This window comes from Propithecus coquereli, unplaced genomic scaffold (assembly GCF_000956105.1).
Source record: "Propithecus coquereli isolate 6110/MARCELLA unplaced genomic scaffold, Pcoq_1.0 Scaffold587, whole genome shotgun sequence".
Lineage (NCBI taxonomy): Eukaryota > Metazoa > Chordata > Mammalia > Primates > Indriidae > Propithecus > Propithecus coquereli.
In genome coordinates, this window is record NW_012151807.1 from 22,671 (window position 1) to 38,383 (window position 15,713).

The 15,713-nt window shown below is 53.0% G+C and overlaps 1 protein-coding gene across 1 annotated transcript; it reads left to right on the plus strand.

Annotated features, from left to right (window-relative positions):
* The first annotated feature begins 6,103 nt into the window (after nucleotides 1–6,103).
* Nucleotides 6,104–6,968, plus strand: LOC105821689 (40S ribosomal protein S18-like). Its single transcript, XM_012658456.1, has 4 exons — nucleotides 6,104–6,329; nucleotides 6,409–6,510; nucleotides 6,618–6,709; nucleotides 6,855–6,968. Exons 1-4 carry the CDS (start codon nucleotides 6,141–6,143, stop codon nucleotides 6,928–6,930), a joined length of 459 nt encoding a protein of 152 aa, XP_012513910.1. The 5' UTR covers nucleotides 6,104–6,140; the 3' UTR covers nucleotides 6,931–6,968.
* Nucleotides 6,969–15,713: the final 8,745 nt, after the last annotated feature.

Below are 15,713 nucleotides of genomic sequence, written 5' to 3' on the forward strand. Positions count from 1 at the left end.
TCAGACACTCCGAATACGTTCCGTTCTGCAGGTCAGCAGCTGGATACCAGGCACCCAGGCCGAATTAATTTGCTCTACCAAGGCGACCACATCTGGAACAGCAACTGCAAGGGAGCCACTACCCGATTAGGAGGACAGTGTACCACTGTTGTTGGATAGGGTCTGGCTGTTTCCTCGCTGGCCGGTCCATGGGATAGAATGGGGTGTGGTCAGAATTGTCCCAGCTACACCTTCGCCGGGTTTGATGGTGACGCTCTGCTTCGCATTCTCCTTGGGCTGCAGTGTTGCTTTTGGTCTACTGTATTTATAGGTAGCAGTTGGCCCTTCCTGTTGTCATAGGCTTTCCTCTTTTGGTCAGTAAGTGGATGTAGGTTTTCTGTCACCTGCAAAGTCCTCTGTTTCTTCTCAGGAACTTGAGAGGTAACTGCTGGAGGGGGATGAAGTCCCACTGACCTAGTGTAGGCCGATTTCGGGTGGGAGCACAGTTACCACATAGCTCCAGAAGGGCCTCTCTGCTCTACGGAACACAGGGACGCTCCTGTTCCCAGGAGTTAGAGTTGCTCAGATAATCATCTAACCTAACTGTCCACCCCTGCAGTGCACATCACTCAGGGGAAGGGCAGAGGTGCCTTTGCACCTTTGCGGGACAGAAGATTCACCATGCCTCGTGTGTGCCGTCATAACAGGCCCTCGCTCAAAGGCACTGTCTGCTCCCGCGTTTGAGAAGCTCTGGGTCTGAACCAGCCCCGAGAATCACTCAGGTGAGCCCCTTAGTCGCCAAACCTAGAAGATTTTGGTTCTAGAGCCAAGTAAGACCTCAGTGGGCTGCTTGCCCATTTCATCCCAAGGGGTGTCTTGATCGATTGCTCGTACCCAGGGATCTCTGCCTCCTGGACGATTCCCCTGACTCCCCATGCTTTAGGGGATAACCAAGTGACCATGCCTGCTATTTTCACATAATTACTGCTCCTGGGCTGGGCCATGAGAAGTCCTCCCACCCATTCTAAGATTAGAAGTCCCATTGCAACAGCAGCCCTTCTGCCATCATTTCTGACCATAGAGAGTGGGTAGCTGAGCCCATTTTACAGATTGGGAGGGGTCAGTAAGGGGTTTTATTGGTACTGGTCATGTTTCATGCATGGCTGTGACAATGTGCCTGTCACATTGCCTTTTGTAGTGCACATAATTGACCGGTGACTCTAGCGGCTGCACTCTGAGTTCTCCACTGTGTTTGTGCCAACGTCACAATTGCCCAGCCTGCACCCAGCCCACCTGTGCCTGGCAGGGATACCAGGCAGGCCTAGTCCTGTGAGGTGCAGGGCTCCTCTTACAGGCGACGGTGGCTCAACGACTTCCCATCGGCCTTGCTGAAACTTTCTCAGAACTGCCCTGCGGTCTGAGGCGCTCCTGACCCAGGCTTCCTTCCTTCTCCTTCCTTCCTGGAGGCCAGGCCTGTGGTGCTCTGAGGGCTCTGCGCACGCCTCTGCCTCCCTCCCCTTTTCTTCACAAACGTTTTCTAATCCCAGTTTGGTGTCTGCCTCCTGGAGGACTCAAACTAACACATTTCGTATCTTAAGTTGGATAAGAGGTTCATGGGTGTTTGTTTCGTTATTCTTTATACCTTTTGTATATCTGAAATACATTACTAATTTTCTGATAATAAAAGTGACAAGATTATTATCCTTTTTGACTGATAGCATCCCCCAGGGAAAGAGGAAGGGAGAGTCTCCTGGAATCGATGTGAATTGAGAGATCTGTTCAGCATCTCTGTCTCTAGCTACTTTGACTTCATTCCCCTAATTATGCCAAAGATTTTCTGGTCCCTTTTTGCCAATTAGTGTGGATCATCATGTAGTCCGGGTTTGCATTGGTGACTTCTGCAAGATGTCAGAACTTCTGCCAACTGCCCGAGAGAACACCCCGAATGCAAAACGCCTGGTGACTGCGCCCACATCGATAAATGCGGCTGAGTCCGCACTCCCATCCCTCCCGCCTCGACCAAGCACCCTCGAATCCGCTTCCGCACATATTCCTCCTGCCTTAGGAATATAAATGAGGGGATTTCTGCAGTTCTTTCTGGGCATAAGTCTTCTCTTCCCCACCCTGATTCTGAATTCTACCGCCTGGACCACGTTGCATCCACATCCTGAATATTCTGGGAGCAACAGTGAGGGGTGGGTCACAGGGGAACTCAAGGGTGGTGCAGTGAGGTGCTTGGGGTCTTAGGGTCCTTTGAGTCCTCATAATCCTCCCAGCTACGGCCACTCCAATAGGATACTAACATCTCCTGACCGGTTCCCTCCATTTCACAGAAGGGGCCTGGTGAGGCTGTGAATTCAACTGACGCTAATTCAGTAGCTTCAATATCAATCTCTAAGTTCAGTCTTCAGCAATTTCAACTGCATGGCCATATGCAATAAAAGATTCTTTCAGCATGGTCGTATAATGGCCCTGAATTTTATTCTGTGCCTCAAGGCAAACATTTTGATTTGAGCCTGTCATTTTCTTGCTTTAAGTTATCAGTGTTAGGAACAACCATCCAGCCTGTGGTCCCAGCATTCCCATCCTTTATAAATTGGTCCATGGCAGCTTTCACTTCTGGTTGGCATGTGGTCCCAGGTGACCAGAGGGTATAACATGATTAGTTGTTCGCCGCCGCATACCATTGGCAACCACTTTCCTACCCAGTAATATGAACCTGAGTCCTACTGATTTTTCCCCATAGAGCTGTGAAAACCAATTCCAAGTAGCTCACACATCCCCAAGGGTTTTGTATGAATCCCACTCCTGGCACCAATTTCTGAATCAGGATTATTTGGCCGCAGACACCAAAAGTTCACTCTGAGAAAGTGAAACGAGAACAGGGGATTTATTGAAGAGACAGAGAAGCAGGTCACAGAGTGGAAGGAAGCGAGACAACGGGTCTGCAGATCGCAGGGGCCAGGGCAGCTCTGGGACCCGAGTGGCCTGGGCAGTCTCTCCAGGACACAGCCACACGACGCCTCGGCGCTTACCACCTGCTACTCCCGTGCGTCTCCACTGGACACTCGGATCCTGGAGAGAGATTCTGAGTGGGCCAGACTAGGCAGGCACCTAACCTTCCGGTGAGGGATACAGGCCCAGTGACCGGCCACCTCACAGAAGCAGCACAGGGCCAGGGAAGCTGTGGTTCCCCCAAGGAAAAGATGTCAAGCAGAAAAAACCAGCCTGTGAATCCCGCACACAACATTCCCTTCCCATTGCGAGCATTTTCACATTCTGTTCCCTCTTCCTGGAGGGCTCTGCTCTCCTACAGGCCTTGGCTTAGACGTCACCTCCTCTGGGAAGTTTCCGTGAGCTCCCAAGCCTGGGGCGAGGGCCCTCCTGAGTGCCTCCTCAGCACGTGTCTTGCTGTGCTGTGACCGTTCCCTTGTCTCTCTCTCTCACTGGACGGCGAGCGCAATGATAGTAGGGGTTGCGTTTGTCTTGCTAACGGTCATAGCCCCCAAGAAGCGCAATCCATGGCCCATGGTAGATCCGCAGTAGCTATCTGTCACATGAACAAAGGATACAGAGTTGGCTCTTTCACTGACCTGCTGTGACCCTAGGGAGGCCCTTCTTCTCTGGGCTTTAGTTTTCTCTGCCATCAAATGCAGAGTAGAAGTATGTATTGCTTAAAGATAGTTTGATGGCAATAAATAGAAATCCACTTAAGCTGGCTCAGCAAAGGGGAGGCTACTGTGAGGAATCAGGGGTGTCTCACGCAAGCTCAGGGCTGTGCAAGGAGCTGACCCAGGAGCCGGCAGACATTCGGGAACCAGCGTGGACACGCGCTTTATCTCACTCCCTCTCCTGGGCCATGCGGTCGCTCATGCCCGCCTCTCGCTACACTCCAGGTCTCTGCCTCTCTTCTCTGCTCATCGATGACAGGGGTCTCTTCAGCTCACGTCTCAGGACCTTGCAGCTCTTGTGCCCGGGTTGGGTTCCCTGGCAAGCAGACTCTGAGCTGGAGTTTACTGTGCAGGGTGTTTATTAAGGAATGTTCTCAGGCTCAACACCTGTGGGAGGAAAGGGGAGGATGCAGGAGTGGAGGGAGGAGGAAGCTGAGTTGGGACACCCCCAAAATGTCCTCAGCTGGTCTCGTGGAAAGCTCTGGACCTGGGACAGGGAGAGGACCAGGACTTTGGTCATTGGCTGTGGGCTGCTCAGGAAACAGGGTATGGCCTTGGGCAAGGCAGCTCTCTGCAGCTGACGCTATCCTTGAGGGCTGACAGCTGGGAGTGTCTTGTGTCGCAGCATTTTCAGCAGCTGGGGGAATATGCCCGTCATTCCTAAGGGAATCTGGGCAGTGCACCAAATGCCCTCCACGTGAGACGGAGTCCAGGCTTGGGTCACATTCTTAAGAAAGAATCTGATTGGCTCAGCTCTTGGTCAGGTGTTTGCTCTAAAGCCAATGAGCTGCCCTCAGGCAGTTGCCAAGTTTTGTGGGACAAGTAGCCCTTCGGTTGGGGATGAGAGGGGACCAGAAGGAGGGTATGCCCACGTGCTGGCGAGGGTGTGGAGCAGCAGGAGCTCTCATTCATTGCTGGTGGGAATGCAAATGGTGCCGCCCCTTTGGAAGACAGTTCGGTGGCTTCTTCCAAAACTAAACATACTCTTACCATACTATCCAGCAATTGTGCTCCTTGGTGTTTATCCAAAGGAGTCGAAAACGTATGTCCACACAGAAACCTGCACACGATGCTTATAGCAGCTTTACTCATAATCGCAGAAACTTGGAAGAAGCCAAGGATATTCTTCAGTAAACAAATGGAGAAATAGCTGTGGCACATCCAGACAATGGAATATTATTCAGTGCTAAAAAGAAATGAGCTATCAAGCCATAAAAAGACATGGAGGAAACCTACATGCACATTCCTAAGTGAAAGAAGCTAATCTGAAAAGGCTACACACTGTACGATTCCAAAAATATGACAAATCTATGGAGACAATAAAAAGATCAGTGGTTGCCAAGGATTTGGGGGATGAGGGGGAGGGATGAATAGGCAGAGTACAGCAGATTTTTAGGACGGTAAAAATACTCCATATAATACTGCAATAGGATGGTAAAAATACTCCATATAATACTGCAATAGGATGGTAAAAATACTCCATATAATACTGCAATGGTGGATAAATATCGTTATACATTTGCCCAAACCCACAGAAAGCACACGGCACCAAGAGTGAACCCTTACGTAATCTATAGGCTTTGGGTGATAACGATGTGTCGATGTAGGTCATCAGTTGTAACAAATGCACCACTCTGGGGGGCTGTCGATAGCCGGGAAGGCTGGGCATGTGTGAGGGCAGAGCGCATATGGGAAATCTGCTCACCTTCCTCTCAATTTTGATATGAACTTAAAACTACTCTAAAAAAATAGTCTTATAAAAAAGAAAACATGTCATGAAGGGCCCCTAAATTTATCCTCTGCAAACTCAGTGACAGGCAGGACAAGATTGCTGAGATCAGGGTCTCTGGAGCCAAACGGCTTGTGTTTGAATCTCATCAGCTAGCAGTGCATCAGGCAGTGAGCAACAGGAAATGTGGCAAAGCCCCTAAAACAAGGGAGGGGTTTATTCGGCTCATCCAATGAAGAGTTTGGGAGAAGGCAGTCCTGAGCTGATAGAGTAGCTCCAAGGCGTCAATGGGGACCTGGGATCCTCCTGCTTTCTTGCTCTATCATATTTATGGATATCTTCCTCATGGTCGCAAGGTGGCTACTGCACCTCTGGTCATCACATCTGTGTTCCCCTTAAATAAGCAGAAGGAAGAAGGAATGGGAAACAGGAAGGGGAAAGGGTTCTTGCTTAGCTAGGCTTTGTCTTTATTTGGAAAGGAATGCCTGTTCCCATTGGCCAAAATTGTGTCACAGGGCTACTCCTAGCAGCAAGGGAAGCGAGGAGGTGAGCGTTTGGCTTTCTAGCTGTGGAGTAAAGGAAAGAAAAAGGAGGCTTGATGATGGCTCTTGGATAGTTCATTTACTGTGCGTGCCACAGCGACTTACTGCCAGTGTGACCTTGGGCAAGTCGCTTAACCTCTCCAGCCGTAGTGTCTCCATTGAAAAACTGAGATTATCTCTTCCACAGGAGGCCTACACGCCGCCGGTCGTGCCGCCGCCATGTCTCTAGTGATCCCTGAGAAGTTCCAGCACATTTTGCGAGTACTCAACACCAACATCGACGGGCGGCGGAAAATAGCTTTTGCCATCGCTGCCATTAAGGGTGTGGGTCGAAGATATGCTCATGTGGTGTTGAGGAAAGCAGACGTTGACCTCACCAAGAGGGCGGGTGAACTCACCGAGGATGAGGTGAGGACAGGGAAGAGGCTGCGGGTTGGGTTTGCCTCAGAAAGGGACCATCTAGATCTTACCGTGTCCTGCCTGCCAGGTGGAACGTGTGATCACCATTATGCAGAATCCACGGCAGTACAAGATCCCAGACTGGTTTCTGAATAGACAGAAGGACGTAAAGGATGGAAAATACAGTCAGGTGTGTATTGAGATGGGGGCGGGATTGGAGGAAAGGGGGATCCCAATAGAATTGGGCACAGGAGGTTGGAATGAAACAAACATCTTCACCCTCTCCTCCAAATCCAGGTCCTGGCCAATGGTCTGGACAACAAGCTCCGTGAAGACCTGGAGCGGCTGAAGAAGATTCGGGCCCATAGAGGGCTGCGCCACTTTTGGGGGTGAGTGGGGGTGGGGGTTTCATCTTCTGCCTGCCTCTAGACTCACTCCCACCATTATTCTTTGTGTTCAGTCTTCCTTTCCCCCCCACCTTTTCTTTGTGCTGTGTGTGATCTATGACCCTTCTTCTCTCTTTTTTACCTGCAGCCTTCGTGTCCGAGGCCAGCACACCAAGACCACTGGCCGCCGAGGCCATACCGTGGGGGTGTCCAAGAAGAAATAAGTCTGTAGGCCTTGTCTGTTAATAAATAGTTTATATACTTAAAAGAAAAAAAAAAACGTGAGACTATCATGGTCTCCATACCATCCAGCGAGTCCATGCAGTGCCTGACATACAGGAAACTCTCAGTAAATGTTAGCTATTGTTCCTATCACTCTGATGATCCGATATTCTAGCGGAGGCATCAGAGGCGCAGTGGAAGAGTGTCGGGGTGAGGCGTCTGCGAAGCCCCTTTCCGTGTTTGGGCTCAGCCTCGGAAAGCACGGCTCACTCGGGTGTGGATGGCGTGCTCTGGGGCGGCAGGTGGGCCAGGATTTAGTTTCAATTTGAAGTGTTTGGGGCAGACAGAGGGACCCCAGGGTTCAGGGATGCAGCTGGCTGTGGGTGTGTCCCCGTCTCCGGGGGCAGGGCAGCTCGGTGGTGGCAGCCTAGGGGGTGGCAGGTGCCAGGCTGACTGGGCCCCTCTGGCTGGTGAGGGTTCATTTCCATGAGTGAAATTTGGCCCTGGGCCCTGATGCCACATTTCTCTTCCTCACTGTTGGGGAATCAGAACAAATCGATTGTGAGCAACTGTAATAAATTGATTTAATTTGGCGAATAAAAAAGGCAAAAGGGGGGAAATATGTATTGCTCCCAGCCATAGGGCCAGCGGTTAATCTCAGCTTCGCAACCCCATGCCGGTGGTGGCGTAAATAATTAAGTGGCGCGAGGGCTGACTAAATGATGCTCCCTCCTCTGCACTGTCTGATTCTTAGAGGAGCCAGTGGCCCGTGGAGTCAGCCCGCTCTTCTTCCCAAGCACGCGGCACCCTTGGTGACCGGGGCATGGTGCGTGGGCCAGTGCCCAGGTGGGCTCAGGGCGCGCCTGCAGACCTGCACGCACCCGTCCCCACGCACGCCTTGCACACCTGCGCACACCCACATGCCTGCATCGAGACAGGGAGGACCCCTCCCACCCTCAGCACGGTTGAAGCAGAAGAGGTGAGGGGATCAGGTTAGGGGGTGCGTGGTGGAGTGTGTGAGGGTGGGGACGGGGCACCCAGGCACCGTCTCTGCTGTCTACTGCTGCCCTGCCCTCCCGGCCAGGAGGCGGCTCCTCCCAGCTGCCTCTGCAGCAGCGGCTCCTCCCCTCCTGGGCCCCGGCGCTCCAGCTGGTGCCCGCCTCGTTAATAAAGGCAGATTGCTGCTCAGCTCGTCCCCAGCACTCCTGACGGGGCCATTAATATTCCAGGGAAGATTAACTCCCCCTCCGCTCCCGCCCCTGCAGCCGCGGGCCCTCCCTGACAGATGAAGGCCCCCGGCTCAGACAGAGATACTGGAACCCAGGCAGGGCGCTGAGCTGACCTCTGGAGGTCTGCAGGTTAGGAGCCTCCCTGCCTCCGCTGGGCCCCTCAGGTCACCTGTGAAAGGGGGGCACACGGGGGTGAGGTGGGGGGAAGGGGGGTTGGGCCATGGGACTCTGGGATGGAATCCTAAGGGATCTAATTCAGTCTTTTTATTTGGTTCAGGGAATGCAAGTGACCTACCTACTGTCACATGGCAGGAGTGGAACCCAGGACGGATGACTTGTGGTGAGTGACCTTTGCAGATGGGACGCCAGGTCCTGCGAAGGTGGGCCTCCTGGCGTGGGGCATAGAGGTGACAAGAATGGAAACATGGTCCTGTGGGGAGCTACCAGCGAAGCTGGGGCCGCGGCAAGCCCTGCCCACGTCACTGCTGGGCCCCCACAGGGACCTGCTGCCATCAGGGAGTGGGGAGCATGTGGTGCTGCCCCGGACCCCCTCCTGGCTTCTCTCAGAGGTGGTCTCTGATGACTTCTTCCCTGCCTGGAAGTGGCCCTCCAGGGTCTGAAGGTGGCAGAGACACCGAAGGAGGAAAAGGGGGAGGCAGCAGAGAAGGGAAACCAAGGCTTGAAGACTCTAATTTCAAGCCACGCCCCACCCTGGAATGCCGCTGATTCTCTGCCAACTGCGAGCTCCCCGCCCTGTGCACCGCCTGCACCACCCCACGCGCCCCACACAGCACACACACACTGCACGCACCCCACACAGCACACGCACACGCACACAGCACACGCACATGCATACTGCACGTACCCCACACAGCACACACACACGCACACCGCACGTACCCCACATAGCACACACACACTACACGTACCCCACACAGCACACACACACTGCACATACCCCACACAGCATACACACAGTGCATGTACCCCACACAGCACACACACACGCACACCGCACGTACCCCACACAGCACACGCACACACAAACTGCACGTACCCCACATAGCACACACACACTGCACGCACACCACACAGCACACGCACACGCACACTGCACGTACCTCACACAGCACACACACACGCACACTGCACGTATCCCACACAGCACACACACACTGCATGTACCACACACAGCACACGCACACGCAAATTGCACGTACCCCACATAGCACACACACTGCATGTACCCCACACAGCACACGCACACGCACACTGCACGTGACCCACACAGCACATGCACACACACACTGCACGTGACCCACACAGCACACACACACACAAACTGCACGTACCCCACACAGCACACACACGCACATTGCACGTATCCCACACAGCACACACACACTGCATGTACCACACACAGCACACGCACACGCAAATTGCACGTACCCCACATAGCACACACACTGCATGTACCCCACACAGCACACGCACACGCACACTGCACGTGACCCACACAGCACATGCACACACACACTGCACGTGACCCACACAGCACACACACACACAAACTGCACGTACCCCACACAGCACACACACGCACATTGCACGTGACCCACACAGCACATGCACACACAAACTGCACGTACCCCACACAGCACATGCACACGCAAATTGCACGTATCCCACACAGCACACGCACACGCACACTGCACGTGACCCACACAGCACACACATAGGCACACGCCTGCACACATGCACACAAGTGCTCAAACTCATCCATTCCTGGGGTTGTGGTTAGCCCCTAAACACTGATGACTCTTGTGATAATAAAAATAAATATTTGGTCTTGTCCCTGGTTCCTGGCAACAGCTCCTAAAACCCTTGGAATCTCCAAAGTGAAAAGTATCTTTTGTAAGCTAAGGAGATGACTGGGGGTGGGGACCCCTGGGTAGCTCCAGGATGGGCCTGGTCACCAGAAAGACCAGGGCAGAATTAGAGGGTGGGAACTCTCGCCCCATTTCCCCAAACTCTGGGGAGGAGAAGAGGCTGGAGATTGAATTCAATCACCATTGGCCGCTGATTTAATCCACCATGCCTACATGATGAAACCCCCATAAAGCCCCCAAAGGGTGGGACCTGGGGAGGTGCCGGGTGGGTGGTGCACCAGAGAGGGCGTGGAAGCCCACCCCCACCACACCCCCTGCCCTGCGCATCGCATCTCTTCCGTTGGCTGTTCCTGAGTGTACCCTTTGTGGTAAACTAGTAAGAGTAAACAAAGTGCTTTCCTGAGCTCTGCGAGACGTTCTGGCGAATTGTCGAGCTGAGGAAGGCACTGTGGGAATGCACGGTTTATAGCCGGCTGGTCAGAGGTACAGGTGATGTAGGACTTGCAACCGGTGGCTGAGGTGGGGCAGTCTTGTGGGACCCGGCCCTCCGCCGTGGGGTCTGCGTGAACTCCACGTAGTTAGTGTCAGAACTGAACTGAATTGTAGGACACCCGCTTGGTGTCTGGAGAGTCCGAGAATTGGTTAAGTGGTGTGAGTAAAAATAGTCAAAACTCCCAAATCTGTCTCTGGTTCCGCTGCCCTCCAAGCTCCAGACTCCTGTCTGTGATAGCAGGGGCCCAGTGGGCCATGCCTCCTGGTCCTTATGCCCTGCGTAGTCCCCAGCTTCTGAACCTGGGCCGGCCCAGCCACGCGGTAGAAGTTACACTGTGCGACTTCTGAGGCTGGGGCACTAGAAGCCGCACAGCTTCCCCCTGGCTCTCCTGGCTGCTCACACCCGGGCCGCTCCTTCTTGGAATCCGGCCTCATGCTGTGAGAGGCCCAGGCAGGGCTCCTGCTCCCGGCCCTAGCCGAGCTCCCAGCCAGCGCCAGCAGCTGTGTGGGGGAGCCACGTTGCAGCCCTACCTGCTAGAGCCTTCAGATGGCTCCTGCCCGAGCCACCACCTGACCGCAATTGCATGGGAGACTCTAAGTTAGAAATGCCTAATTAAGCCCAGAAAACCCATGAGAGAGAAACTGTATGAAAGCCACTGAGTTTTGGGGTGCTTGGCAATAGATAATCAAATACAAGCAGAGCCCAGTGAGACTCAAGGCAGAATAGCTTGGACTTTGGGGAATCCTGGCTACAACACTTTTGTGGGTTTTCTTGTGGGGCCACTGGCAGGGGTAGGGTGGGGTTTCTCCTGAAGGCAGTCAGCTGTCACTCATCCCTTTGGCACAAAGGGATCCAGCCAAAGAAAAGGAGGCCTTGGGACCAGGCCTTAGACCAGGAGTACTAGGATTAGATTTATCTGCAAATAACAGAAAATCCTCAAACAGCAGCTGCTCATAATGAATGTATGTTTTTCTCTCACTTGCACGGTGTCCAGAGGTAGGCAGTGAGGCTAACACAGCACTCGTGTCACGGCCCAGACTCCAGGGCTGTTGCTTTGCAAACTCCAGCGGTGCCTTTCACATTATATTCTGTGACTGGCACCTCCTGGACCACACCATAGAATAATACAATATGAAGGGTGCCCCCTTGGAGGGGCAATGCCAGGCCTCTTCTGTCTTGTTGCTCCGCTGTGTACGGCTTCCATTCCAAGGTCACATGCTACTCCATGATCCAAGGTCACTGCTGGAGCTCCAGCCATCACATCTGCTTTCCAACTGGCAAGAGAGAGGAATGATGAATGATGAAGCCACACTTCCTTCCCTTAAAGACAATTCTTGGAAATGATACTTCCATTTATACCCTATTAGCTAGATTCGGTCATATGATCACATCCAATTGCAAGCCAGGCTGGGAAATAGTTATTCTGGTTGAGTGTGAACCCAGCTTCAAATCAGGAGTTCATGGAGGAAAGTGGATACTGGGGGACACCAGCAGACTCTGTGGGAAGGGGAGCCCTCGCTTTCTGGGTGCGGGAATCGGTCCCCGATACCAAGGTATGGAGAGGCTGGGGCAAGAGGCGCAGGGCCACGCGGGAAGAAGCAGAGGGCAAGGCTGGGCACGGTGCAGGGTGCTGGCCTCAGAAGAGACCCTTTGGGGCGGTCGTGATGTACGTTATTCCCAAACCTTCAGGGACTTGTCGAAGCCACAGCTGGGACTATACAGGGAGGTAGGGGGTCCGGGAAGGCCCTGTCCCGTGCTCAGAACAAGTCAGATGAGGAAGGAGAGGGCCCCCCCAAGGTCTGTGGCAGCAACGAGCCCGAGGGGCTGCTCCCGAGGACACCCACTAGCCTCTGTCCTCTCAGCAACAGGGCCTCTCTTCCGACAATCTGCCGTGGGGCCAGTAGGCTCTCTCCACGGACACCACCTCCCCTCCTTACCCTTCTCCCTGCTCCGAACCTGCTGCCATTCCTGCCCCAGGCGCCTGGCTCCCGCCGGCCCTCGCCCCTCGCGTCAGCTGCCGTGGACTGCTGTGACTGCCCCTTCAAGCCGGAGCTCGATGCCGCATCCAGCAGTGCCAGTCCTCGGAACCTCCCGTGACAGGGTGAAGCTGGTTCCTATTTCACAGCTCGGCAGACTGAGGCTCCGACAGGATAAGAAACTTGCCCAACCTCCCAGAGGCGGAACTGGAGTTCGAACCCAGGCTAGCCTCGCCCTGAAGTCAGGGCCATCTCCTCCAGCTGTGCCCGGCGTGCCAACCTCCGTTTATGTCGCGAACACTCCTAGTTGTTCACGTTCTCCGTCACACGCAGCCCAGTGCACAGACCGTCCTGCCCTTGGGGCCTCATTCTCTGCCACCGGCTCGTTCTTGCAGGTGGCTCCGTATTAAGACGTCTTACCAATTCCTTCTAACCGAGTCGGCGCCAGCGAGCTAAGCTTTCACCCCGTCCGGGGCGCGGCCTTCATACAAGCTACTGCTCCCCGTCTGCCCCGCCGGGAACTTCTCCCCATTCACTGCTTGGCCGGCTCCTTCTCATCTGTTAGGTCTCAGCTTAAATGTCACTTCCCCAGAGAACGTAAAATGGTAAGACTCTGGCAAGCAGGGAGCCATTTCTTAAAAAGTTAAACATAAATTCACCATATGACCCAGTAATTCCTGTCCTAGTAATTTATCCAAGAGAAATGAAAACACGCGTCCAAATACGACTTGCATGTGGATGCTCCGTAGTACAGACATCCCACATTCTGTTAATTCATCAGTTAGACGCTGGGATTGGGCTCGTTTCCGCCCTCTGGCTATTACGACCAACGCTGCTGCAAACATTCGTGCGTAAGTCTTCGTGCGGCCGTGTGTTTTCATTTCTCTTGGGTGTATACCTAGGAGTGGAATTGCTGGCTCATACGGTAACTCTAACTTTAGTCGGTGGAGGAGCGGCCAGACTACTTTCCAGAGTGGCCGTATCACTTAACATCCCCACCGGAAGTGTAGGAGGGTTTGAATCCTTCCGCATCCTCACCAACACTTGTTATATGATTTTTTAATTCTAGCCATCGTAGTGGGTGTGAAGTGGTATCTCCTCGTGGTTTTGATTTGCGTTTTCCTAACAACTAATGATGTCAAGCACCTTTTCATGTGCTTATTGGCCATTTGTATATCTTCCTTGGAGAAATGTCTATTCAGATCTTTTGCCCATTTTTAAATTGTTTTTTTTTTTGCCTTCGTATTATTGAGTTGTAAGAGTTTTTTACTCTAGATACAAGTCCCGTATCAGATATATAATTTACAAATGTTTTCTCCCATTATGTGAGCTCTCTTTTCACTTTCTTGATAGTGCCCTTTGAAGCACACAAGCTTTAAATTTTCATGGTCTCATTTATCTATTTTTCCTGTTGTTGCTTGTGCTTTTGGTGTCCTAAGAATCCATTGCCAGATCTGAGGTCAGGAAAATTTCCCCCTATGTTTTCTTTTAAGATTTTTATAGTTTTAGGTCCTTCATTTAGGTCTTTGATCCATTTCGAGTTGACTTTTGTAGGTGACGTGAGGTGAGGGTCCAGCTGCACTCGTTTGCATGTGGCGCACCAGCTGTCCCAGCGCCACTCGTTGGAGACTGTGCCTTCCCCATTGCACAGTCCCAGCGCCCTCGTGGAAAACCAGTTGACCATAGACACAGGGTTTTATTTTTGGACTCTGAGTTCTATTATGTTGGCCGACAAGTCTACCGTTGACCTGTAAGACAGACCACGTTGTTTTGATACTGTTGCTTTCCCTCATCACCACATTGCGTGGAACACTGTGCTTCAAGTATTTGCTGAATGTTTCAAGCCCCAACCCCAAAACCACTAGGACTGCACCTGCCAGGTTTACTTAGCTTGCTGCAGCAGGGAAGCGTGCACCCCAGACAGCCTCCCAAGGATCTCAGAAAGGAGGGTTATGAGAGGGACCTTCGAGGGTTTGGGTCGGTGCTGAGTGATTTTGAGAAGGTGGGGAAGAAGCAGCTGGTGTGGGGTGGAGCCCTTCCAAGAAAGGGGGCAGTTTGGCGACAGGGAGCTTAATTTTTGCCTAGGAGGTGGGAGGATTAAAGTGTGGCCAGAGTTGTCACTGGTGGAGAAGCACTGGTCACTCAAAGAGGCTGGCCAGTCCTTTGTGGCCCTGGAGTTGCCTTGTCTATGTGCCGTTCTGAGTACAGTCTTTGTTCCTTTGGGAACTTCGTGGTCTGACTGTCAGCAGGGCTGTCCTCTGTTTTCACAGGAGTGAGTAAATGGTGGAGCAGCTAGAGATTCCGTAGGCCAGGGCAGCCCCGCCCACCCTGCCGCATCTAATCCGATGCTTGCCTTGGGGACCAACACGTAGGCAAGGGGCCGCGGGGACGGCAGGAGGGGCCCTCGGTGTGTGGCGGCCGGAGCCTAGACCACGGACTCGCTGTGTGGCTTGGGCCATTTTCCCTGCCTGGGCCTGTGTCCCCTACCTGTAATGCAGGGAGCTCGGATGGGACAGCACCTGGGCCTCCCTCCTCTTCCTTATCCACGATCTAGCTGTCTTCTTGTGCTATTTCGGAGACGGAAATCTCTGGTGATAACTGTCCCTATTTCAGCGGCTGCCACCACGTGCGTGCGCTCACACACATTCACACATACACACTCACACTCCCCACACACATCTGGGACTCACCCAGCCTCAAGCCCCTGACTCAGTCTTTTAGCTCAGCAGCTCCAGACATTTGAATTTCATACCCTGGCAAAATTTCCAAAAATCATTTTCAGGACAAACATAGTGTTGCCAATATTTTATTTTGTCAAACAGGACATAAAAATAGCAAATACTACCACCTGTTGCAAGCGTTCAGCCATGAAAGAAAGGATAATATAATAAAGGATAACACTTTGAAATTTCCTGTGTTCCCCTCATTTCTTGGACAAGGGAGAAACTGCCGGAATGGACAGTTGCTATTCGCACCTGTGTTCGGGAATGGCTGCTTTGCCTTACGGGTTTGGCTCTCAGTGAAATGCAGACGCTGTCTGAGGGCCGGCCTCGGTTGGCCACGAAGGAGTGGTGGGCTCTTGGGAGGGAAGGCCCAGAGCTGGCGCTGGACACCAGGTCTCTGGCAGCTCAACCAGCCGAGCAGGAAGGACTCACGCCCCTGTCCCTAATGGTGAGGTTTGAAACGGGACCGGGGAGA